Source organism: Nomascus leucogenys, chromosome 10 (genome assembly GCF_006542625.1).
Source record: "Nomascus leucogenys isolate Asia chromosome 10, Asia_NLE_v1, whole genome shotgun sequence".
Taxonomy (NCBI): domain Eukaryota; kingdom Metazoa; phylum Chordata; class Mammalia; order Primates; family Hylobatidae; genus Nomascus; species Nomascus leucogenys.
Window position 1 is genome coordinate 43,695 of NC_044390.1, and position 24,904 is coordinate 68,598.

Sequence of the window (24,904 nt, forward strand, 5' to 3'; positions counted from 1 at the left end):
CGCCGCCTAATGTCTTTGTCTTACATCACCCTCCCTTCCTCCTTCCTCTCTTGGGTATGTGTCACTATTTTCTTTTTCCCTGTTTGTCCCCTAGCCCGGAGAACAGGTTCCCTTCAGAGTGCCAAATATAATTTCAAAACAGTTAAAAACGTGACTCTCAGTGAGCGTGTGTCAAAGACTTACTTACCGTACTGAGGGAACCAGCAAGAAGATTCTAGGAAGATAGGAAAGAAAGAATAAACACTGGCCGGCCGCGGTGGCTCACACCTGTAATTCCAGCAACTTGGGAGGCCGAGGTGGGCGGACCACCCGAAGTCTGGAGATCGAGACCAGTCTGGCCAACATGGTAAAACCCCATCTCTACTAAAAATACAAAAATCAGCCGGGTGTGGTGGAGCAGCCTGTAGTCCCAACTACTCGGGAGGCTGAAGCAGGAGAATCGCTTGAACCTGTGAGACGGAGGTTGCAGTGAGCCGAGATTGCACCACTGCACTCCAGCCTGGGCGACAGACTGCGTCAAAAAAAAAAAAAAAAAAGCCGGGCCGGGCGCGGTGGCTCACGCCTGTAATCCCAGCACTTTGGCAGGCCAAGGCGGGCGGATTACGAAGTCAAGAGACCAAGACCATCCTGGCCAACATGATGCCATCCCGTCTCTACTAAAAATACAAAAACTAGCTCGGTGTGGTGGTGCGCGCCTGTAGTCCCAGCTACTCGGGAGGCTGAGGCAGGAGAATCACTTGAACCCGCGAGGTGGAGGTTGCAGTGAGCCGAGATCGTGCCACTGCACTCCAGTCTGGCAACAGCGAGACTCCGTCAAAAAAAAAAGAAAAGAAAAAAGAAAAACACTGAAATAAAAGCACAAAGTTGGATACAAAACTGCTTAGTGAGCTACAAAGCGATACACTGGGCAGAAAGCATTTGCAACCTATCAACCTTTACAAGGTAGCATATAACTGGACAGCATCCGGACTCCTAAGTTTTCCTAACAGTTTTACCTCTGATTCTCCCTGTCTCTCCGTGCTGTCATCTTTCTCTAGGTCTTTCTTACTGTATCTCTAATATCTGTCCCTTTTCTCCCTTCTTGTCTCTGTCCCTCTCCCTTCTTATCTGCCTCTTGAGTCTGGATATCTGCATTTCTTGTCTCTGTGAACCTATTCTGCGTTTCCTTCTTTGTGTCTCTTTCATCTGCGTCCCTTTCTGATCTGCCTCTCTCTTGCTAACTGTTCTGAAACCTGTTTGCCCGGCCCTGACCCTCTGATCCACTCAGCCCTCTTATAACTTGGACCCGTGTCTCTATGTTTGTTCACTTATTTTCACTGTCTCTCCTCGCGTCGAGTCTCCGGTCCTCCCAGTCTGTGGGTCTGTCTGTCTGTCTCTCTCTCTTCCTCCCGCCGGTCCTTCGTCTCTCGTTGCCCTTGAGTCTCTGGTCTCTCTGTCTCCATCTTTCCTCGCTGTTTCTATCGATCGGCATCTCTCTGCCCCAGTACCCTTCCCCACCTCCACATCCCACATGCCCCATTGCATTTCCAGTGCCCTCCGCGTCTCCCGGTTGCCCAGGGGATGTCGGGTCGGGTCCCCAGGTTACCATGGAGACGTTCAGGGCCCGCCCCTCGCCCATGATCACAGAGGAACGTCATCGCGCCGCGCGCGCACGTACACACGAAGGACCCTGCTGACTACATCTCCCGGAAAGCATCTGGCCAAGCCTTTCTCCATTTTGCGGTCTAGGAAGTAGCAGAGGCCCCTTCCTGTAGGGAGTTGCCATGGAGACGCGGTGGGGCGCCGACGGAGTTCTAAGGGCGGCCGTGATTGGTGCAGGATCCTGCTAATCTCAAGAAGGCCCGCAGAGAATTGAGGAAAACGTGGTGGGGGGCATGCGCGATCTGGTAGGCGGTATTGCCGTCTGTTCTCCCGGAGAGGCTTGCGCATGCCGACGCACGGATTCGAGGCGGGGAGCATGGGAAGAAGCGGCCAGGAGTGTGACCTGATCATTGCGACCACCGCTAGGGGACGGGAGGAGAGGGTGTAGAAACGGGGGCGAGGGTGGGGGAAGGGCAAGGAGGTGCTCGAGCTGGTGCGCGGAGCATCCTGGGAGACGTAGTCCAGCGGGAGGGGGAAGTCGAAGACTGCGCGTGCTCAGGAGCGCGGAGCGGCCCGCTGAGCGCAGAGGTGAGGGCGGGGTCCTCTTAATCCAGCGCAGAGGGAGGGCTAGGGTGGGGACCGGGGCGGCGGCTGCAGACTCAGGGATTCCAGCTCCCCAGTGAGACCGGGAGCGCGGGGAACGAATCCGGGCACTCCTTGCGGGAGCGCCCAGGGCTAGAACGAGAGGCTTGTCAATCACTACTCGTTGCCACGACGACAGGCTTTGGCAGCCCCGCCCCCGGTTGCCTAGGCGTCGTCAGGACCTTCCTGAGCACCCTGGAGCGGAAGTTGCCGCCTGGACTTCTGGGAAATGTATTTCGGGACCCTCCGTAGGTACCTGCCATCTTGGCTATGACCCAAGTTTCTCCCAGGGTTTCAGGTTGACTTGGCACCTTGAAGAGTGGAGGCTTGGCCCCCAGGATGAGGCGGCCCTCGAAATCGATGCCACCCACGAGGGGATGATTCTGCGGTGCCATCCCCTTCATAAACGCAGATTCCTTCATAAAGCCGCAGCTGCAGAAGGAACAGCGCGAGGAGGGAGGTCAGCCCCACTGGCAAATGGGGAAACAAGTTCTCAAAGGCACAGTGACCTGAAGATGGGCGGAATCAGACTCTCGGGACTTCCTTGCAGGCTCCTGTTCCAGCGGTCTTGGAGCCTTTGCCGCCCGCCCACCCCCACCCCTTGCGAAGGTCCCCCATCCCCTTCCAACCCCACCTAAATCAGGAAGCTGAGATGGGGCATTGCGTAGTGTCATGTTGGCCTCAGAAGATAGGACTGAGTAGGGAGAGAGGATGCTGCCTGGGAGCTGAGCCATACAAGTGACTGCACAGGTTGATATGGAGCATTAGGAGGAGTGAGGCTTCCGGGCTGGGAGGGGAATGATGGTGGGGCCCAAATGAGGAGCCAAATCTAAGTAGATGAGAGAGTAGAAAGTGAAGTAAGGGCTGGCGTTGGGTAGGGGGAGACGCCAGCAGTGATGCTTATGCCCAGGCTGTAGGTGTATAGATGCCATCCACCTGGTAAAGATAGAGCTGTAGCGCAGGAATGAGGTTGCACATGTAGAAGAAGGGAAGGATACAGGGGACAGAAGTGTCTTCTAGTCCTAAAAAACAGCCTGTGGGCCGGCATGGTGGAACAAACCTGTAAGTCCCAGCACTTTGGGAGGTCAAGGGAAGAGGATCATCTGCTTGAGCCCAGGAGTTCAAGAACAGCCTGGGCAACATAGTAATATCCCATCCCTACAGAAAAATTAAGAAATTAGCCGGATGTCGTGGCACACACCTGTTGTCTCAGCTACTTGGGAGGCTGATCTCTGGAGCCTGGGAGGTCAAGGCTGCAGTGACGCATGATCTCGCCACTGCACTTCAGCCTGGGCAACAGAGTGACAGCCTGTCTCAAAGAAAAAAAAGAAGCCTCTGTTTGGAGCAGGGAGACTATCAGAGACTTTGCACAGGCCCAAGTGGAGAGAAGACCAGGGATACAGGTGGCTAAGGGAGGGCTTCCAGCTGCATAAGTCTGTGGGGTGTGGATGGCCTTTCTTTGCCTGTTTCCTCATCTGCCTTCCACATGGGGTAGGCCTGAGGATCAAACGGTACGGTGCAGACTAGGCAGTGAAGCATTCACTGTCTACTCCTGTTGCAACAGCCTCATCCTATTTCTTCACCAGGGGCAGACACTGGCCTCAGATACCTGACTTGGTACCCTCTATGAGGCCTGCGGTGCTGGGCTCCCCAGACCGAGCATCCCCAGAAGATGAGGGGCCTGTCATGGTGAAGCTAGAGGACTCTGAGGAGGAGGGTGAGGCTGCCCTATGGGACCCAGGCCCTGAAGCTGCACGCCTGCGTTTCCGGTGCTTCCGCTATGAGGAGGCCACAGGGCCCCAAGAGGCCCTGGCCCAGCTCCGAGAGCTGTGTCGCCAGTGGCTGCGTCCAGAGGTACGCTCCAAGGAGCAGATGCTGGAGCTGTTGGTGCTGGAGCAGTTCCTGGGCGCACTGCCCCCTGAGATCCAGGCCCGTGTGCAGGGGCAGCGGCCAGGCAGCCCCGAGGAGGCTGCTGCCCTAGTAGATGGGCTGCGCCGGGAGCCGGGCGGACCCCGGAGATGGGTGAGTGAGTGACCATGATTGGGGTTCAGGACTGGAGCACCATCCAGCTCGGCCTCACCCTGGGTAGCACCATGCTTTGCCAGACACACATTCTCCCTTGTGGTACAGAAGTGGCCACCTGCAACACAGACCCTGTGCAAGGCTGCCCAGGGCAGAGGGATTCCAGGGCCAGACTCCCCAGCCCATTCCTGCATCACCTCCGGTCACATGGATGTAGGAGCTGCAGGCTAGGGGGATATGGGGAAGGTACTGGAAGGCCAGGGTGTCAGAGCAGGGGAGGGACTGCAGGTGGTCCCTTTGTTCTTTGCTCAGGGCCAAGGGGAGGTAGGTCCTTGGAGGACCTAGTCAGTAGGTATTTACAAGGCGGGCCCCTGGGATCCTACAGTGGGATGGGCGCCCACAAACCTCAGGTTGCGGCCAGCCTTACTCTCTGGTAGGACCTCTGATGGCGAGGGCACCTCCCCAGGTCACAGTCCAGGTGCAGGGCCAGGAGGTCCTATCAGAGAAGATGGAGCCCTCCAGTTTCCAGCCCCTACCTCAAACTGAGCCTCCAACTCCAGAGCCTGGGCCCAAGACACCTCCTAGGACTGTGCAGGAATCACCACTGGGCCTGCAGGTGAAAGAGGAGCCAGAGGTTACAGAGGACTCAGGTGAGGGCATGCAGGGGGGGCGTGCCTAAGGTCTGCTTGGGTGAGCCAGGGAACCTGGCCTGAGCAGTCAGTCTGAAGTCCACTGGGCCAGGTTTGTTATAAATGGAATGGTGTCCATGTGCCAGCAGCCCCCACATTCCACCCAGTCAGGTCTCCCCTCCACCACAATCACTACCCCTGACACACCAAGCCTGACTGCCACAGCCCTGTACCCACGAACCCTATGGCATGGAGCAGACTGTTGGGGCTTCCCAGTACGGATGGCATGTGGTGTTCAGTCCCCAAGGAGATGCATTAGGCAACATGTGCTTGTCACTGGGGAACAGACAGCAGGCCGAGGTATAATTAGGAGCTGCTGAGGGAGGACCTCATAGTGTTAGGGGTATGACCCCTTTCACCTCCCAGGCAGCGCACCTGAACTAGCTGCTCACACCCTGCCATTCCTGTGTGGACCCTTGTACAATACCTCTGACCGCCGCTGACCATCTTGCCCCATGGTTCACATAGGGTGACAGGGGCACAGACCTCAGCCCATCTCATCCCACTGCAGCTCAACCCCCGGCCTTCCAGGGTACTGTGCTTCACCCAGCCCCTGAGCTGGGCCCTCAGCTACCCTGCACTGCCCTCCCCAACCCAAGCCCACAACCAGGAATCCCACCTCTCTGCATCCCAGCACCTGGCACACCACTAAGAAGGGCAGTGGGGTGGAAACTCGCTCAGGCTGCCTGATCCCAGTTTTCCTCTCTAGATTTCCTGGAGTCTGGGCCTCTAGCTGCCACCCAGGAGTCTGTACCCACCCTCCTGCCTGAGGAGGCCCAGGTAAGTCCTGCCCAGGTCCATGTTCTCCTCCTTTCCCTGGAAGTTGCTGGGTGGGGTCAGGTAGGTCCTTCCCTGGGCCCAGCCAGGCACAGATGAGCAGTGACCACTGTGATTTCAGAGATGTGGGACCGTGCTGGACCAGGCCTTTCCCCACAGCAAGACTGGGCCTGAGGGTCCCTCATGGAGGGAGCACCCCAGGGCCCTGTGGCATGAGGAAGCTGGGGGCATCTTCTCCCCAGGTAAGTGAGATGGGGTGTGGTGGGACTAGGCCCTCCGCATGGACAGCACCATCTCTGCCGACCCCGCTCCTGGCCCTACGCAGGCAGCCCTCTTACTCCAGCATCCCTAAGTTCCCCCATTCCCTAGATCATCCCCTGTAAGATTCAACCTCCTCTGGCATCTTCTGCCCTCAAAAAAAGCCACCCACCACTACCACTGATCCCACAGCCCCTCTACTTTCTAGAAACTCCCCACCCTAGTAAAACCTTTTGCAAGTAGGGCGAGTATTCCCCGTACCCACATTCTCTCCCAGTCCTGGTATCTTAGATGGCCTCCTGGGCTTGCATCCTGCTGGTCAGGCATCATGACAGGTAGGGCTGGGACCTGACAAGGACAGCAGGTTAGTAGACAGAGCAGGTGGGCAGGAGGGACCTTGACACAGGATAGAGATCCTGCCCAATCATCCAGCCATTACAGACCAGAGGCCCCCTACCATCTACCTCTCAGCCACCACCTTTGTCTGGCATCATCAAGTCCCCCTACACCCCATCTTCTGTTCCTTCCTGTTCCTGAGACCCAGGGTCTCCTCTTTCTTAGTTCACACCTTTGTTTTGGTGGAGCTTTCTGGGTGTTCTGGTGTAGAGGATAAAATTCTGACATGTCCCATATCTGAAACACATTGTCTAGCCCTCAACATTAGATTGAAGTTTGGCTGGAAGAATTCTTTTTATTAATACAGTCACAGACCTTTTTTTATCACTATTGTTGGTGAGCCTTTTCAGTTTGAAATTCACATCTCTCAGTTCTGGGAAACTGCCTTGCAATGTTTCTTGTATTTTCTTCCCTTCTATTGCTCTGCTGCCTGTTTCTGGGATGCCTGTTACTTGGCTATTGGCATCTGGGATGGGTCCTTTAATGTTCTAATCTTTTCACTCCAATTTTCCATTCCTTTGTCTTTCTACTCTATTTTTCTGGAAATTTTCTCACTTGTATCTTTCAGACCTTCTGTTAAGATTTTCATTTCTGGTAGCTTTTTTTGGGGAGAGGTCTCACTGTTTCACACAGACTAGAGCACAGTGGTGCCATCATAGCTCACTGTAACCTCGAACTCCTGGGCTCAAGTGATCCTCTTGCCTCAGCCTCCCAAGTATCTGGGACTGCAGGCATGTGTCACTGTACCTGCTCATTTTTAATTTTTTTATTTTTTTGTAGAAACAGGTTCTCACTATGTTGCCAGGGCTGGTCTTAAATTCTTGGCCTCAAGTGATCCTCCCACCTCGGCCTCCCAGAGTGCTGGGAGTACAGGCATGAGCTACTTCATCTGGTCTCCTCTAGCATATTTTTAATTTCCAAGAGTGTTTTCATTCTCTGAATGTTCATCTTTCTAGCTGCCTCCTGTTGTTCTTTCACTTACAATGTCTTTCCTTATTTCTCTGAGAACAGCAGTAACTTTTTAAAAAAAAGTGTGATCTCTATTCTCTCCTAGTTGTTGGCTTATATGCAAGAGAGGGGCACCACAAATCTGGCTGACAGCTCTGAGCAGGTAGATGCGGGGCTTACTGGCTGGAAGGGACATGGGGGAACCCCAATCCCCAAGGAGACCCTTTTCTTAGGGTATGTGAGCAAGCAGCTTGAGTATGAGTGGATGCTGCAAACAGATCCATCGGATGTGGCTGGGCCAGTTTGGGGGCACTCTCCACTGTAAGCATGTTCCGTTCCATCGTCTGAATCCTACAAGAAGGTAACTTCAGCCTCCTGCCAGCATCCTTGTGAGAGAGATTGATATCTCAGCATCCAGTGGGACTGTTTACCTAATAACCCTGACTTTCTCAGTACGGTTTGTCACCCTTAACATAGCCTTCTGCCAGGATGGGAGAAGAAATCCAGAAGTCAGTCATGGCAGTGCATACTGTTGGCTCAGAATTCAGTGCAGATAGAGCCAACAGCAGCAGCCCTGCCCAGCATCTGCTTCTGAAACAGCCTCTCCAACCGGGCTGGTGCCCTGCTCATTCACCTGCATGGCCAGAGGTACCAGGTACCTCCAACTCCTGAGTTTTTAGAATCTTCTTAACCAGGCGCAGTCGCTCATGCCTGTAATCCCAGCACTTTGGGAGGCCGAGGCAGGTGGATTGTTTGAGTCCAAGAGTTCCAGACCATGCAGGGCAACATGGCAAAACCCCATCTCTACTAAACAATAATACAAAAAACTAGCTGGGCATGGTGGCGCATACCTGTAGTCCCAGCTACTTGGGAGGCTGAGGTGGGAGAATCACCCAAGCCAGGGAAGTCAAGGCTGCAGTGAGCTGAGATGGTGCCAGTGCACACCAGTCTGGGCAATGGGGGTGAGACCCAGTCTCAAAAAAAAAAAAAAAAAAAAAAAAAAGAATATTGGGAATAAAACTGTGCCTTTTCTTTTTTTTTTTCTTTTTTTTTTTTTTGAGACGGGAGCCTCGCTCTGTCGCCCAGGCTGGAGTGCAGTGGCGCCATCTCGGCTCACTGCAAGCTCCACCTCCTGGGTTCACGCCATTCTCCTGCCTCAGCCTCCCAAGTAGCTGGGACTACAGGCGCCTGTCACCACGCCTGGCTAATTTGTTTTGTATTTTTGTAGTAGAGATGGGGTTTCACCGTGTTAGCCAGGATGGTCTTGATCTCCTGACCTCGTGAGCCGCTCACCTCGGCCTCCCAAAGTGCTGGGATTACAGGTGTGAGCCACCAGGCCTGGCCAACTGTGCCTTTTCTCTGCAGCCAAAGAGGTTTATCTATCTATTTATCTACTTATTTATGAAATGGAGTCTTGATTTATTTATTTAAAGGACAGGGTTTTGCTGTTTTTCCCAGGCTGGTCTTGAACTCCTGACCTCAAGTGATCCTCTTGCTTCAGCTTTCCAAGTAGCTGCGATTACAGGCTCAAGCCACCGTGACACCTGGCTCAGAGAGGTCTTTTTATGTCTTCATCAGGAGAATATTCTGAATAGCTAATACATTCATATGTTAGGAAATTCAAAAGGCACAAGATGGTATACAGTGGAATGCCCCTTCCCTGCCTGGGCCACACAGTCTTACTCTCCAGGAGCCAACATTGCTTGTTTCTTATGTGTCTTTCTAAAAAGATTCTGTACGTAACAGAAGCAAAGACATTCATAGACACATGTTCATTCCCTTTTTTTTTCTTTTGAGATGGAGTTTCGCTCTTGTTGCCCAGGCTGGAGTGCAATGGCGCGATCTTGACTCACTGCAACCTCCGCCTCCCGGTTCAAGCAGTTCTCCTGCCTCAGCCTCCCAAGTAGCTGGGATTACAGGCATGCGCCACCACGCCCGGCTAATTTTGTATTTTTTTTAGTAGAGACGGGGTTTCCCCATGTTGGTCAGGCTGGTCTCGAACTCCAGACCTCAGGTGATCCGCCCACCTTTGCCTCCCAAAGTGCTGGGATCACAGGCATGAGCCACCGCGCCTGACCCATTCCTCTTCTTTTTTTTTGAGATGGACTCTCGCTCTGTCGCCCAGGCTGGAGTGCAGTGGCGCGATCTCGGCTCACTGCAAGCTCCATCTCCCGGGTTCACGCCATTCTCCTGCCTCAGCCTCCCGAGCAGCTGGGACTACAGGCGCCCGCTACCACGCCTGGCTAATTTTTTGTATTTTTAGTAGAGACAGGGTTTCACCGTGTTAACCAGGATGGTCTCGATCTCCTGACCTCGTGATCCACCTGCCTCGACCTCCCAAAGTGCTGGGATTACAGGCGTGAGCCACCGCACCCAGCCCCATTCCTCTTCTTTACAACACACATGGGCCCGGTGCGGTGCCTCACGCCTCTAATCCCAGCACTTTGGGAGGCCAAGGCGGGCGGATCACGAGGTCAAGAGATAGAGACCATCCTGGCTAACACGGTGAAACCCCGTCTCTACTAAAAATACAAAATATTAGCCGGGCGTGGTGGCGGGTGCCTGTAGTCCCAGCTACTCGGGAGGCTGAGGCAGGAGAATGGCATGAACCTGGGAGGCGGAGCTTGCAGTGAGCCGAGATGGTGCCACTGCACTCTAGCCTGGGCAACAGAGCGAGACTCCGTCTCAAACACACACGTACACACACACACACACACACACACACACACACGGGCTGGGTGTGGTGGCTCACGCCTGTAATCCCAGCACTTTGGGAAGCTGAGGCGGGTGGATCATATGAGGTCAGGAGATCGAGACCAGCCTGGCCAACATGGTGAAACCGTGTCTCTACTAAAAATACAAAAAAATCGGCCGGGTGCGGTGGCTCACACCTGTAACCCCAGCACTTTGGGAGGCTGAAGTGGGCAGATCACCTGAGGTCGGGAGTTGGAGACCAGCCTGACCAACGTGGAGAAACCCTGTCTCTACTAAAAATACAAAATTAGCTGGGTGTGGTGGCGCATGCCTGTAATCCCAGCTACTCGGGAGACTGAGGCAGAAGAATCGCTTGAACCCAGGAGGTGGAGGTTTGTGGTGAGCAGAGATCATGCCATTGCACTCCAGCCGGGGCAACAAGAGCAAAACTCCGTCTAAAAAAATTAAAAATACAAACAATTAGCCAGGCATGGTGGCGCATGCCTATAATCCCAGCTACTCAGGAAGCTGAAGCAGCAGAATCGCTTGAACCCAGGAGGCAGAGGTTGCAGTGAGCCGAGATCACACCACTGCACTCCAGCCTGGGCGACAGAGCGAGACTCAGTCAAAAAAAAAAAAAAAACGCACATGGATGCTTAACCTCCACCCTTTTCCACATCTGGCATTTTTTGTGCATCTTCCAACTTCAGTACACAGCAGCAAGTGCTCTACATCTTTGGATAGCTACACAGAACCCCACTGTGGTTCACTGTGGACACACCATTGAAAACCTTGTACGTAGGTCATTTAGTACAAGGGGAACACAACTGTTGAAGAAGTACCTAAAAATGGAATTACTTGATCAAAGTGTAGGACATTTGCTGTTTTGATGGATTTTACCACACTGTCTTCCGGTGTATGCTCACCAGCAATACACAGGAACACTTGGGTCCCTGCAGTCAGGGTGTGGAAATGGCAGATGAGTTTAGCCCTAAGGTGCATTTTTCTTACTAGGAGGAGATGGAGTGTATTTTATGGGATATAAGCATTAGTTACATTTCCTGTCCTGTTCACATCCTTTGCCCACGTTGTCTATGAGGTTGCTGATCCTTCTTACTGATTTATTGTAGCTCTTTACTTAGGAGGTTAATTAGCCCTTTGCCTGTGGAGAGTTTATTAGTTTGCCATTTGTCCTTTTTTAATTTTTTTTATTTTTTGGCCATTTGTCTTTTGACTCTGATGTGGTTTTTGCTGATTTCCTTTGATGTATTCTAATTTATCTAACTTTTCTTTGGCGACTTATGGATTTTCTCTCACCCACTAAAAGCCCTCACTGCTCTCTCAGTCTTCTTGATTTAACTTCCTCCAGGCTTCCGCCTTCTCCAGGCCCTGATTCTCAGTTGGAGTTGCTGGTGCCTCCTCCTTCACCCAGCGTCTGACGCTGGAGTGCTCACAGTGTGGCTGGGACCCACTTCTCTCCTCTGTAGACAGCCACCCCTGTGTTGATCACTTGCAGGCCCTGGGTTCTGTGTGCCATGTGTATGCCCTAGAGCCCTTGCTCACGTTTCCCCACAGTCTGCATGAAGTCTGTGTTCCTCAGATGCCCCACAGACATCACAAGCAAGGCACATCCAAACCCCAGAACACCATCCAGGAGGCTGCACCCTCTTTCTGTTGGCTCCACCTCCAGCCTTCGAGACCCACCCACTTCCCTGCATTTGCTGAGACGATCATTTTCCACCTAGACAATGCCCCCACGCTTGCCCTACAGCCCTTCCAAAAACGATTTTTTCCAACTTAAATCAGACCTAGAAAGCTTTTTCACATAGCCCAGTCTTCCTCCTTGCGCTGGGTTCTGTCTCATTATCACCTCATCAGGGAAGTCTGTACAGATAGAATCTCTACCCCTGCCTTTGTCGCCTCCGTCCGCCTCTTTGGTCAGTTTCAAGTCCCTGTAGTTCACACTGTGTCCCCAGGGCTGAAGTGGGTCCGGGCACGGTGGGCATTCTGTCATGAATGAATGGTCCCCTTGTGTATGCAGGGTTTGCGCTGCAGCTAGACAGCATCTCCGCAGGTCCAGGTAGTGTAAGCCCTCACCTCCACGTCCCCTGGGACCTCGGCATGGCTGGCCTTTCTGGCCAGATCCAATCACCCTCCCGCGAAGGTGGCTTTGCGCATGCGCTTGTGCTCCCCAGCGATCTGAGGAGTGAACAGGACCCCACGGACGAGGATCCCTGCCGGGGTGTGGGCCCTGCTCTGGTCACCACCCGCTGGCGCTCCCCCAGGGGCCGGAGCCGGGGCCGCCCCAGCACTGGGGGCGGGGTGGTTAGGGGCGGCCGTTGCGATGTATGTGGCAAGGTGTTCAGCCAACGCAGCAACCTGCTGAGGCACCAGAAGATCCACACGGGTGAGCGACCATTCGTGTGCGGCGAGTGCGGCCGCAGCTTCAGCCGCAGCTCGCACCTGCTGCGCCACCAGCTTACGCACACCGAGGAGCGGCCGTTCGTGTGCGGCGACTGTGGCCAGGGCTTCGTGCGCAGCGCGCGCCTGGAAGAGCATCGGAGAGTGCACACGGGCGAACAGCCTTTCCGTTGCGCTGAGTGCGGCCAGAGCTTCCGGCAGCGCTCCAATCTGCTGCAGCACCAGCGCATCCACGGCGATCCCCCGGGCCCTGGCGCTACGCCCCCGGCCCCTCCTGGTGCGCCCGAGCCTCCCGGCCCCTTTCCGTGCAGCGAGTGCCGCGAGAGCTTCGCGCGGCGCGCCGTGCTACTGGAGCACCAGGCGGTACACACGGGCGACAAGTCCTTTGGCTGCGTCGAGTGCGGCGAGCGCTTCGGCCGCCGCTCAGTGCTGCTGCAGCACCGGCGCGTGCACAGTGGCGAGCGGCCGTTCGCCTGTGCCGAGTGCGGCCAGAGCTTCCGGCAGCGCTCCAACCTGACGCAGCACCGGCGCATCCACACTGGGGAGCGGCCCTTCGCCTGCGCCGAGTGTGGCAAGGCCTTCCGCCAGCGGCCCACGCTCACGCAGCACCTCCGCGTACACACGGGCGAGAAACCCTTTGCCTGCCCCGAGTGTGGCCAGCGCTTCAGCCAGCGCCTCAAGCTCACGCGTCATCAGAGGACACACACCGGCGAAAAGCCCTACCACTGCGGCGAGTGCGGCCTGGGCTTCACGCAGGTCTCGCGGCTCACCGAGCACCAGCGCATCCACACGGGCGAACGGCCCTTCGCCTGCCCCGAGTGCGGCCAGAGCTTTCGGCAGCACGCCAACCTCACCCAACACCGGCGCATCCACACGGGCGAACGGCCCTACGCATGCCCTGAGTGTGGCAAGGCCTTCCGCCAGCGGCCCACGCTCACGCAGCATCTGCGCACCCACCGACGAGAGAAGCCCTTCGCCTGCCAGGACTGTGGCCGCCGCTTCCACCAGAGCACCAAGCTCATCCAGCACCAGCGCGTCCACAGCGCCGAGTAGCTCCAGCCCGGACGCCCTGTGTCCGCCGTGGTCAGAACACCTACCTCCGCTGGTTGTTGTGAGGCTGGCAATTACATAAGTATAAGCGGGTCCTCCCAGGGCTTGGCTACTGTAGGTGTCCAATAAACAGTAGATGGAAACTGGGTCTCCACCCACTCAGTGCCTCCCTACCTGTGCGTCCTTCACTCCCCACCCTCCAACTCCCACAGTGCTGGGCTGGTGTGCTCCCTCTGCAACCACGTGGTTCCTGTGAGAGTTCCCCTCCACAACACCCTTCTTCACCCTGACAGAGGTGGCTCCTAGCATCACCTACCCCGCGTGTGGGATGGCCGCTATATCAAGCTTCTGGTTTACACTGAGGAAGTGGACCAGCAGGAGGTGGAGCAGAACTGCCCTGGGCAGTCCAGCCTCAGCTCTCCCTGGGCAATGGACCTCGGTTTCCCAAACCCAGAGAGGAAGAAATGTTCTCTGTCAGCATCCACCAAAGAGTCCATATGTGCGTAGCACGGTGCCATGCCTGATCAATCAGGGTCAGGACACAGAGCGTAGCTAACTAGGTGTTAGGTGATTGATGGGAGAGAGAGAAGGTTAAGTCAATCTGTCTTAGAAACGGGAAAGTTCCTGCAGGAAGCAGCTAGACCCTTAGGACTAGAGGAACAAAGAGAAGCATTGCAACTTAGAAGCTCCAGTGAGTTTCCCATGGAGCTGGAACTCAGGCCCCTGAGAAGGGGGCACTGCTGAGCCAGTCCTGGGGTCTCTTAGCTGACAGGGAAGCCATGTGGGCCTGAGGGGTACTGCTCAGCTGGTCTAGAGGTCTCTGTTCCCAGGAGGGTGCCCCATAGGCCTATGAGACTCCTTAGGAGGGGGCACTGGTGTGGGTGTCTCCAAGGGGCCCAATGAGCCTGGTTCTGGGAGGTATGTAAAAACTGTTGCTCCTGGAAGGACCCGCTGTTGCCAAGGGGAAGAGGTGCTGCTGCCCTAGTCTCTTCTCCCTTTCCAACCCCTGTTCCAGCCTGCAGGTGAAGAGGGGTGTTTGTAGTCTCTGCCCTGCACGGTGATGCCTAGGTGGGTAGGTCTGGAGCCCAGCCTTGTCTGGTGATGAAATCCCATGGGATTTTGACACTGAGACCAGGGCCTCCAAGGGTTGGGAGAATCCTCAGGGACGTTACCAGCCTCCTGAGCCCCAGTCCTCCTTGCTCCAAGTCAGCTTGATGATTCCCATGATACTACCTCTCCCACCCCAGCTCAGCTGTCCAGCTACCCTTACCCTAACAGCACCCTACTCCCCGAAGTGGTCATGAGCGGCCAAGGCTTTCTACCTTTATCTACCTATCAGTAGGAGTACCCGCTGAAGAGTTGTACTCATGGGGACATTCAGCATCTCACCCTTAGTACTAGAGGAACAATGGGAAGCAGTGGGGTCACAGCACTTCTTACAGCTGGGAGCCAAGGATCCCACTTGGATCTGCCAAACCCCAGGTTTGTGGGGGGTACTGTGCCTAAACTTGATGCCTGCAACCTGCATGCTCCCCTCCACACCCTGTCATGTCTATCCCCTGGGCCATGGGCCAAGCCAAACCCCAGGAAAGGACCCAGACAGGCCAGATTCTCCCTGGCCAACCAAGATCATGCGATCCAGCAGGAGCAAACTGATCCAGATTCTGCCTCAGGATGTCCTTGTAAAACTCCTTTACACCTAGGAAATCATTTGCTAGTTTTAAAACAGGAAGATTTTACCTGGAAATTCAGATTTTTCAGGACTTTCCTGTTCTTGTGTTTACAAGCAGCAGGTGATGAGGGTGTAGGACCCTACAGATGGAACCCCAGCCAGTCTGAAAAGCAAAGGCTGCAGGCCCTGGGCCAGTTTCCCTGCCCCGTGGTGATCATTCCCATCACTAGAGCTGAAGGCGTCTCCCACTCTGGCCCCATGCACATTGGAAGGTTTCAGTCAGGAGTAGATTCAGCAGCAAACCACTGGAAATGCAGCTTAGGTGAAAGTGGACAGATGCTGAGAGCGTAAGTTCAGCATACTGCAGGCTTCAGGGCGGCGTCTCCAGGACCCAGTGCCATTGCCTATTTTGCCCTAGCCATCTTCCCCTTCCATCCCATTGTCCAGGTCCTTCACACAGCCCCTCTCCCCCAACCCTCCAGTGGGTGACTTGGGTGCAGGTAACACAGGGTGAAAGGCAGTTTCAAAGAAGGGGTCTGTGTGCAGGAGGGTACAGCTTGTGCCTTAAACCCCACTCAAGGTCTTGTTCTGGACAGGTGTCAGGCTAGCCTTGGCCTGGGCATTTCTAGGAACAGAGACTTGAGGTTTGTGTGTCCAAGCTTCTTCCGGGGTGTAGCCGGACTTTCCCCTGCTGTTTCAAGTCACCCTAATCCCCAAGACTGGGGGCCTGGCCTCAGGGAAAGCAGACAAGCCAGCCTTGGCCAGAAGCCACTCCTGGGGAAGGACATGAAGAGTCAGAGGAGTGGCACCTGGGCCCCTCCGCGGGCAAGTGCCACCACACCATGCCCTCACGGGGCTGCTAGTTTCCGTGGTGACGGCCGGACGTCGCTGACCCGCAGAGTTCCGTTTCCTCCCGCCCTCCGAGGCACGCTGAGCTGATTGGATGGGAAGCTGACCCCCGCCTCCATCCCCCTTTCCAGATAGTGGGGGAAGCGCGGAGGCTGCAGTGCGTGTCCGCTGGAACTTGGGGCCCACGCCAATAGCGGCCCGACTCCGCCCCCACGTCGCGTTCCCCAAGTGTCCACCCCGACAGGTCTTCCCCTACACCACTGTAACCCTCCACAGTGCTTACCACTCTCTGGCACAATACATGTTTTGTTAGTTTACCTCAATCAGAATCTCCAGGAACGGGGATCTTTGGGTTTGCAATGGGACAGTGAGGGTGCTCGACCTCGCACCCTCTGGGTAACGCCTCTAGTCTCACTCAGGGTCTTGCCGCGATCACCCTGCCTTGTCTGTGACCTATGGGGTCAAAGGCAGGCGGGGCGGGTGGCGGCAGCAGCGGAGGCGACCACCCGCGCCGCGCTCCGCACATATACTACTTAGGATGAAGTGACCGCGAGCAAAGCGGCCCACGTCTGCCCCACTCAAAAATGGCGGCTAACCCCGCTTCCTGCCCGGCCCCGCGAGAGTCGCCGGAAGTGACCTGCAGGGCCGCCGAAGCGACATCTCCAGGAACGGAAATACACGAGTCCAGCCGAAGGAAGCCGAACCCCAAACTCCATCGCTGAGCAACGCAGGTTTGCGGCGGCTGCGCAGGCGCACAACGCAGGCCGGGAGGGAAGAGCCAAGCGGCCAAGCGGCGGAAATATCCGAAGCGGCGGGGCGCCCGAGGCCGTTGCCGACCTCCGCGCTAAAGCCGCTGCTGCCGCGGAAGACGATCCTCCAGTACCCACACGCCGTCACCGCGGCTGCCGTGTCCTCCTCCCACCCCTAGCCGCACCCCCTCGCGGAGGGATCAGCTGAGCGGCCAAACGGCACGGTCCGGGGAGCCCCGAGTCCGCAGCTGCAGCGGGGCCTGAGACCAGAGTTGGCGAGGGCAAGGAAGGAGCGGCCCGGGGCAGTGGGGGCGGGGCCGGGCGGGCCCGAGAACAGCCGAATTTGGCCGAGCGCTGCCGAGCGAGCCCGAGGCGCTGGGCCAGGCCGGAGCCGGACTACGGGAGCCGAGGCGGGCCGCGCGGTGGGCGCGGAGAGGAGCGGAGCGGCGCGGCAGGCCGGGCGGGTGGCGGCAGCAGCGGAGGAGGCCGCAGCTGCGGGTCCGAGGAGCGGAGGCGACGCGGGCGGCGGCGGGGGGCCGGGTGGCCGGGGTCCCGGGCCCCGCGGCGGCGGCAGCGGCGGCGGCGGCGGCAGGATGATCAAGCTGTTCTCGCTGAAGCAGCAGAAGAAGGAGGAGGAGTCGGCGGGCGGCACCAAGGGCAGCAGCAAGAAGGCGTCGGCGGCGCAGCTGCGGATCCAGAAGGGTAGGGGGTCAGGGGATGGGGTTGGAGCCGGAGGTCGGAGGTCAGGGCCCGAGGCAGGGTGATGTGGGAGTCAGGAAGGGGTAATGCGGTTGCTGAGGGTCAGAGGTGGAGGGCCCCGAGTGTAGGGGGGGGTCGGAGGTCAAGTCTTGAGGGTTGGGATCATGCAGTCACGGGGAGGGGGTCAGAGATAGGGGCCCGGTATGTGGTGGTTTAGGATATTAGGAAGGCCTGGTGTCTGCTACTAGGGAATCGGAATCTCAGAGTCGGGCAGTGGAGTGGAGGAGCTGGGGCTCGAGAGTCTGGGGGTTAGACGGGAACTTGCGTTGGGGTGACAGGCAGAGAAGAGGGGTAATAGAGGCCAGGGGTTGGAGATATGAGTGGAAGAGGATTTAGTGTATTATGCTGGGGTCTCTGGGAATCTCATAGTCAAACGGGTGAAGTAGGTTGGAGGACCAGAGACTCATGGGCCTGCCTGAGAGTCACAGCAATTTGGGGTTTGGGGTGACAGGTGGAGGAAGGAAGGTTAATGAGTACCAGGGATTGGAGACAGGGGTGAGGGGACATTTAGGCTATTGTGCTGTGAACCTCAGAGTCAGAGGGGGTGGGGTAGGGTGGTGGGGGTTGGGGACTTGAGAGTGTGGGGGTCAGATGGGAAGCTGGGTCTGAGAGACAGGGAAGAGGAAGGACAGTGAAGGCTGAGGGTTGGTGGGGCTGGGCAGGATCTTGAGTTTGGGTGAACAGGTAGATACTGGAGAGTGGAGGTCATGGATGTGGAGCCTGGGGTTTAAGTCAGTCAGAGGATGTTTGGGAATGGGGGCATTTGGGAGCTGTGGATACAGAAATGTTGGGGGTTACCCTGGGCCAGGAGTTGGGACATGCATACACAACTGAACATGCATGTTTAGGGTATGCTGTGTATCCACAAGAGCCAAGCTGGGGAGCAGGGAGAGGGCTGGAGGTGTGGAGCACAGCCCAGGAGAGAGGCCTGGGGGTCCAGGAGGAGACCATGGGGGCACTGCTAACAAACACCTGCCCTAAGTGTCCTGCTGGCTCCCTCTCTCCCCCTCCCTCTTTCTGTCCCCCACTCTCTGCTGCCCAAACCCAGACATAAACGAGCTGAACCTGCCCAAGACGTGTGATATCAGCTTCTCAGATCCAGACGACCTCCTCAACTTCAAGCTGGTCATCTGTCCTGATGAGGTGAGGGTGCATATGGCTGAATTCCCAGGAGCAAACCAAGGGTGTCCCCACTGAGAGGAGGGAGACACGTTCTGCCCATCGGGCCTCACAGGATGGAACCCTAAAATTTTCTTCTCCCCCTTTTCCTCCCAGGGCTTCTACAAGAGTGGGAAGTTTGTGTTCAGTTTTAAGGTGAGTCCCAGGTGGGCAGGGATGGCTCCCTGGACTGAGGAGGCAGCAGCTGAGGCCCTTCCAGCCACCTACCCATCTCTCCTTTCTTTTCCTGGAACCAGGTGGGCCAGGGTTACCCGCATGATCCCCCCAAGGTGAAGTGTGAGACAATGGTCTATCACCCCAACATTGACCTCGAGGGCAACGTCTGCCTTAACATCCTCAGGTGAGGGCACTGGCCCTCTACGGCCCTCCCCAGCCCTGCCTGCCAGGCCTCCCTCATGGTCTTGTGGGCACTACATCAGACTCTGTCCCTTCCCACCCCTTTGTTGTCTGTGGTTTCTTCATTTCCCAGTCATCTTCCTCATGGCCTGACCTTGGTTTTCTCCCTGGCCTGTCCTGCTCCACACCCTCCCTCCCAGCCTCTCACATGCTCACTCTCCTATGCCCTGGATCTGACCGGCCCAATACCAGAGAGGCCTGTGGCAGTCTCCCACTCAACAAGCCCTGACTCTGATGCTCTCTGTCCACAGAGAGGACTGGAAGCCAGTCCTTACGATAAACTCCATAATTTATGGCCTGCAGTATCTCTTCTTGGTGAGTAGGAATAGGTGGTTGGGTCTGGGGAGATTGGCCTTCTGTCCCTCTGGCCTGTTGACCCCCCGACCTATACTGGCCACAGGAGCCCAACCCTGAGGACCCACTGAACAAGGAGGCCGCAGAGGTCCTGCAGAACAACCGGCGGCTGTTTGAGCAGAACGTGCAGCGCTCCATGCGGGGTGGCTACATCGGCTCCACCTACTTCGAGCGCTGCCTGAAATAGGGTTAGCGCATACCCACCCCCGCCACGGCCACAAGCCCTGGCATCCCCTGCAAATATTTATTGGGGGCCATCGGTAAGGGTTTGGGGGGCGGCTGGTGGGGAAATCCCCTGCCTTGGCCTTGCCTCCCCTTCCTGCCACCTGCCCCTAGTTATTATTTTTTTTTTTTTTTTTTTACCACCATGTGATTAAGGTCGGCGCTGCCTCCCCCGACCCACTCAGCGATGGGAAATGAATTGGCTTGTCTAGCCCCCCTGCTGGGTGCTTGTTCAGCCCCCACTCTGGGCTGCGGAGTGGGTGGGCAAGGGACCTGGGTAGCTGGGCCCAGGCAACCCACCCCTCCACCTCTGGAGGTCCCACCAGGCTATTAAAGGGGAATGTTACTGCATGGCCTCTGCTTCTTACTTCTATGAGGTGGGAGGGGCAGCTGAGGTCCAGTAGGGCCTGCAAAGCTGGGGTGGTGGAAGGTGTGCTTACAGGTGGCATGAGCACCCTACAACAGGCTGCCCAGTGCCTGGGGCAGCTCTCAAGTTGGTGGGGATACCAGGCCTGAGCCTGGGGTTGGTTGGGATGAAGCCTACTCTAGGATGAGAAGCGTAGGCAGGATCCAGTGACCTCTGGCTTCCTGGCCAAGAGGCCAGCACAGTGGAAGAAACAAGCCATCTCTAGGTTTGCCCCTTTCTTGTGTGGGTGGGCCCACCGAGGAGGAGGAGCCTCCTGAGGTTCCTTCTATCTGAGGCCTCAGGCAGAAGTCAGGGTCTCACGAATAAGCTGGGTCCTCAAGTGGAGGTTGGGTGGAAAGCGCCCACCCCGGTACTGGCTTCGGTCACTCGGGCGGGACTCAAACATGAAACACTCCGACGCGCAGAGGAAACGGGAACTGTTGCGCATGCGCTCGGACGCTGGCCCATTCCAGGGCACGTGCGCACGCGCGCTCCTGGAGCTTCCCAACCTTCCGGGTGCGGGCGGGGCATGTTACGTCACGTTGTTTAATCCGGAAACGGCGGCGGAAGCGACAGGACCGAGGGGCCTTAGTTGGTGGGCAAGTCGGGGAATCCCAGAAAGAGAAGCGTGACCCGGAAGCGGAAGCGGGTGTCCGTCCCAGCTCCGGTGAGTGGCCCCTGCTGGACCGTGGATCCCGGGCGGGCGTGCGGGCGGCAGCGTACGAGGCCTTTTACTCGCCCGGGTGTCCGGTGCTTCGCTTTTCCCTGGGACCCTGTCGTCAACATCGAGGTCTGCAACACCACCTTGCTTTGGTGCTGGGCCCACTGACTCTCTGTCCTCGGTGTATAGTGCGACCCAATCTCCATCATCCCGTCCTCGGTGTACAGGATGCCCCAGCGCCCCCAACCGTCTCCCTCAGCATTCAGGGTCCCCAAATCCTAATGCCTTCTCCTGAGCTTCACAGCCCCACATTCACCTATTCTTGGTACTTAGGGTTTCCGCCCATCCTGTCCTCCTCTATCAGAACCCCCACAATTGCCCTGTCCTCGGTGCTCACGGTCCCCAAAACACCAGTGCGCCGACTCGCGTCGCACCCCGCTCTCAGTCGTATCAAGGACTCCAGGGCCTCACCCGTGGGTCTGGAGAGGGAAGCTGAACTTGCAAGCCGTAACTTCTGTGGGGGCATGGCGATGAAGGAGGGGCTTGAGCCAGCACTTGGATAATTTTCAGGTCTACCTGTCCCCCTTTATGTGTCCCCGGGACAATCCCAGTGTTCTCAGCTGCTCCCTTTTGGCCCCTCATTCCTGCCTCCAGTCTCCGTTAGCCCCTTCCCATTTGGCAAGGCTCCCTTGACCCTGTTCTGCTTCTTGCCCTCCTTCTGGGCCCCATGCCCTACAATTGGGCCTCACATCTGTCTCAGGCCTGCCAGTGAGCTGCTACCACCATGGACCTGTTGTTCGGGCGCCGGAAGACGCCAGAGGAGCTACTGCGGCAGAACCAGAGGGCCCTGAACCGTGCCATGCGGGAGCTGGACCGCGAGCGACAGAAACTAGAGACCCAGGAGAAGAAAATCATTGCAGACATTAAGAAGATGGCCAAGCAAGGCCAGATGGTGAGTGTGGGTGGTCAGGGGCAGGTTGCTGTCAATCAGGCACGGCTGTAACAGCAGTGAACAAGAGACCAGACACCAAACACAGGTGCTTTCAGCAAAACGAGTGGAGTGAAAGGTCAGCAGGGCTTCCCTAGTTTGGGGTCTGGAAGGCTGCCTCCAAGGAACTGGTATGAGATCCAAGGCTTGAGTGATGAGAGTGAGCCTACAGATCTGGGCAGGGAATGTGTCAAGCAGACAGAGCAGCAAATGTTAAAAGAGAGCCTCGACAAAATGGGAGATGACAGGTGAGCTTCAAGAGTTGTGCATGGACCAGACAATTCAGAATTGTGGGCCAAGGTGGAGCTAAATTGAAAGGTTAGGGATTACAGGGCCGGGCACGGTAGCTCAGAGACCTGTAATCCCAGCACTTTGGGAGGCCGAGGTGGTTGGATCACCTGAGGTCAGGACTTCGAGACCAGCCTGACCAACATGGTGTAACCCCGTCTCTACTGAAAATACAAAAAACTAGCCGGGCGTGGTGGCGCACGCCTGTAATCCCAGCTACTCAGCAGGGCTGAGGCAGGACAATCTCTTGAACCCAGGAGGCGGAGGTTACAGTGAGCCAAGATCATGCCACTGCACTCCAGCCTGGGCGACAGACAGACTCAACAACAACAAAAAAAAAACGGTTAACTATAAGGATAAGCTGGCCCGGCATGGTGGCTCACGCCTGTAATCCCAGCACTTTGGGAGGCTGAAGTGGGTGGATCACCTGAGGTCAGGAGTTCGAGAGCAGCCTGGCCAACATGGCAAAACCCCGCTCTACCAAAAATTAGCCGGGCATGGTGGTGCATGCTTGTTATCCCAGCTATTGGAGAGGCTGAGGCAGAAGAATTGCTTGAGCCTGGGAGGCACAGGTTGCAGTGAGCTAAGATTGTGCCACTGCACTCCAGCCTAGGCAACAAAGCAAGACTCCATCTCAAAAAAAAAAAAAAAAAAAAAAAAAAGGATAAGGATAAGCTAAAGGGCCAAGAGGCTGGTAAGAGACAGCCAGAACCAGCAGGGAGAGCATGAAGAAGGAACACAGCCTTTGATGGGTGAGAGGGTTTTGGCCTGAACAGGTAGGCAGAGAAGATACCATTTCTTGGGATGGGCAAGACAAATGTTTGGAGAGGAAATCAAAAGCTGAGCCTCAGATAGGTTTGTATGTGATTCTGGATAGTTTGAGGTATGAGTTTGTATCAGGTGGAGGAAGAGACAGATTGTCTAGGCTGGGAATAAAAATTGAGGAATGGCTGTTGTAAGTCAAAAGAATGACTGAAAACATGGAGGGAAAAGGAACCCTAAGGAGTGAGCCTGGAGCCTTTATCATTTACAGATCAAGAGAAGTCAGGAGGACCTTACAAAGGAGCCCAAGAAGCAGAGGAGGGTTAGGTCAGAAGGAGGGAGGGACCAGTGACCATTGGGTTAGCCACAGTCTCTGGAAACTTCGAGTGGAATTGCAAATTGGGATGGTGGGGAGGGACAGCCAACTAATGGGGTGTCAAGAAGTGTAGGATAATCTCATTCCTGTGTCCTTGATAACCCTTGTCTACTCTGCAGGATGCTGTTCGCATCATGGCAAAAGACTTGGTGCGCACCCGGCGCTATGTGCGCAAGTTTGTACTGATGCGGGCCAACATCCAGGCTGTGTCCCTAAAGATCCAGACACTCAAGTCCAACAACTCGATGGCACAAGCCATGAAGGGTGTCACCAAGGCCATGGGCACCATGAACAGACAGGTGCGCTTTTCCCAATCGCCCTTCCCACTCCCACGACCCATGGGGACCACACTCACACTCCTGTCACTTCCAGCTGAAGTTGCCCCAGATCCAGAAGATCATGATGGAGTTTGAGCGGCAGGCAGAGATCATGGATATGAAGGAGGAGATGATGAATGATGCCATTGATGATGCCATGGGTGATGAGGAAGATGAAGAGGAGAGGTATGGGGAAACTGGATGGGAGGGTAGAGATGTTTGCGTGGCCCTCACAGAGTGCATAGCCCTCATTGAGTTATATCTCTTCCCTAGTGATGCTGTTGTGTCCCAGGTCCTGGATGAGCTGGGACTTAGCCTAACAGATGAGCTGTCAAGTGAGTGCTCCAAATCCTGGGCCCCATTTCCCACCCAAGGCCCAGCCACAGCCCCAAGCCCTCCCTTTCCCTGCATTACTCCCCTCCACTGCGTTTCCCACTCAGCCTGACCCCACCTGCTCAAACCCCCCCTTTCTCTGCAGACCTCCCCTCAACTGGGGGCTCACTTAGTGTGGCTGCTGGTGGGAAAAAAGCAGAGGCCGCGGCCTCAGCCCTAGCTGATGCTGATGCAGACCTCGAGGAACGGCTTAAGAACCTGCGGAGGGACTGAGTGCCCCCTGCCACTCCAAGATAACCAGTGGATGCCCAGGATCTTTTACCATAACCCCTCTGTAATAAAAGAAATTTGACACTAGTCTGTAGGCCCATGTGACTTTTGGCCTGATGTGGGACCAGGCTGGGGTCCCTGGGAGGACAGGTATCACTAAGGCAAGAGGCACTTGGTACAAAGCTAAGGGTGGCAGTTTGGAGCAGGGGTGGATAAGCGAAGTCCACCTGGGATTTTCAGGAGTTGGGAGCTTCAGGTGAGCTGTGGGCCCTTCTCCATCATCTCTCCCAAGATACTGGACTGCCCAAACACGCTGGTAGGATCTTGAGAGTCCAGGCCTCCGCCAGGCTGTAGTGCCCAACACTGTTTGGTCCAGTGATGGTTTAATGACAACACTCGAAGACAGTGCAGACCAAACAATAGCGGCAAGGGGGTGGCCTTGGGATTCACACAGGCTCGACTGTAGAGTAACTAAATCATAACACAGAGATGAATGATAATGTTAAGTGGACCCAGCAAAGGGAGACGGGGAAAAAAATCACATCTGGAAGGTCTCAGTTCACTGTGGGACCTTCTGAAGATGAGAAACAGCTACAGCACCAAAATTTAGGAAGCATTCAGTAGAGTGGCTGTGCTACACCTGGGGCTAACCCTGCCTACACAGGGCTGCAGGTCACACCTACCCGGTATCCCACAGGGTACCCAACAAGACTCTAGTGTGTACATCCTTTGCCCTGGGTGACCCTCCCCATACCCAGAAAGGGCAAGGAGGCAATCTACCCCACTCCCTACGCATCCATACACATGGGCTTGGATAGGTGGGGGACAAGACCCTCCCCTCCCTT

At 56.1% G+C, this 24,904-nt stretch overlaps 3 protein-coding genes across 10 annotated transcripts; all 3 read left to right on the forward strand.

Moving 5' to 3' along the window:
• The first annotated feature begins 19 nt into the window (after positions 1-19).
• Positions 20-13,634, forward strand: MZF1 (myeloid zinc finger 1). 7 transcript variants are annotated; one of them, XM_030819420.1, is made up of 8 exons: positions 800-942; positions 1,729-1,886; positions 2,514-2,683; positions 3,810-4,245; positions 4,712-4,895; positions 5,644-5,714; positions 5,833-5,953; positions 12,049-13,634. In XM_030819420.1, the coding sequence occupies exons 2-8, from the start codon at positions 1,875-1,877 to the stop codon at positions 13,479-13,481; spliced, it is 2,427 nt and encodes an 808-aa protein (XP_030675280.1). In that variant the 5' UTR covers positions 800-942; positions 1,729-1,874; the 3' UTR covers positions 13,482-13,634. The 7 variants fall into 7 exon arrangements, with proteins under 7 accessions (XP_030675282.1, XP_012355527.2, XP_030675279.1 ...); XM_012500073.2 differs by having other exon boundaries at positions 774-2,169; XM_030819419.1 differs by having other exon boundaries at positions 774-1,886.
• A 2,832-nt stretch (positions 13,635-16,466) lies between these two features.
• On the forward strand, positions 16,467-20,009 carry UBE2M (ubiquitin conjugating enzyme E2 M). The gene is made up of 6 exons (XM_030819428.1): positions 16,467-17,450; positions 18,556-18,650; positions 18,783-18,821; positions 18,923-19,026; positions 19,334-19,397; positions 19,483-20,009. The coding sequence occupies exons 1-6, from the start codon at positions 17,342-17,344 to the stop codon at positions 19,621-19,623; spliced, it is 552 nt and encodes a 183-aa protein (XP_030675288.1). The 5' UTR covers positions 16,467-17,341; the 3' UTR covers positions 19,624-20,009.
• Positions 20,010-20,099: 90 nt separating this feature from the next.
• Positions 20,100-24,146, forward strand: CHMP2A (charged multivesicular body protein 2A). 2 transcript variants are annotated; one of them, XM_030819424.1, is made up of 6 exons: positions 20,100-20,731; positions 21,486-21,677; positions 23,259-23,438; positions 23,512-23,642; positions 23,730-23,791; positions 23,935-24,146. In XM_030819424.1, exons 2-6 carry the CDS (start codon positions 21,510-21,512, stop codon positions 24,060-24,062), a joined length of 669 nt encoding a protein of 222 aa, XP_030675284.1. In that variant the 5' UTR covers positions 20,100-20,731; positions 21,486-21,509; the 3' UTR covers positions 24,063-24,146. The 2 variants fall into 2 exon arrangements, with proteins under 2 accessions (XP_030675284.1, XP_030675285.1); XM_030819425.1 differs by having other exon boundaries at positions 20,613-20,854.
• Positions 24,147-24,904: the final 758 nt, after the last annotated feature.

Bases quoted from the DNA above. Each gene is read 5' to 3' on its own strand.
- CHMP2A (XM_030819424.1), top strand. From the start codon at position 21,510: ATGGACCTGTTGTTCGGGCGCCGGAAGACGCCAGAGGAGCTACTGCGG. The intron at 21,678-23,258 runs GTGAGTGTGGGT...TCTACTCTGCAG, and splicing joins TGGCCAAGCAAGGCCAGATG to GATGCTGTTCGCATCATGGC. The intron at 23,643-23,729 runs GTATGGGGAAAC...TCTCTTCCCTAG, and splicing joins GAGGAAGATGAAGAGGAGAG to TGATGCTGTTGTGTCCCAGG.
- MZF1 (XM_030819419.1), top strand. The intron at 4,246-4,711 runs GTGAGTGAGTGA...GCACCTCCCCAG, and splicing joins CGGGCGGACCCCGGAGATGG to GTCACAGTCCAGGTGCAGGG. The intron at 4,896-5,643 runs GTGAGGGCATGC...TTTCCTCTCTAG, and splicing joins AGAGGTTACAGAGGACTCAG to ATTTCCTGGAGTCTGGGCCT.
- UBE2M (XM_030819428.1), top strand. From the start codon at position 17,342: ATGATCAAGCTGTTCTCGCTGAAGCAGCAGAAGAAGGAGGAGGAGTCG. The intron at 18,651-18,782 runs GTGAGGGTGCAT...TTTTCCTCCCAG, and splicing joins TGGTCATCTGTCCTGATGAG to GGCTTCTACAAGAGTGGGAA. The intron at 18,822-18,922 runs GTGAGTCCCAGG...TCCTGGAACCAG, and splicing joins AGTTTGTGTTCAGTTTTAAG to GTGGGCCAGGGTTACCCGCA.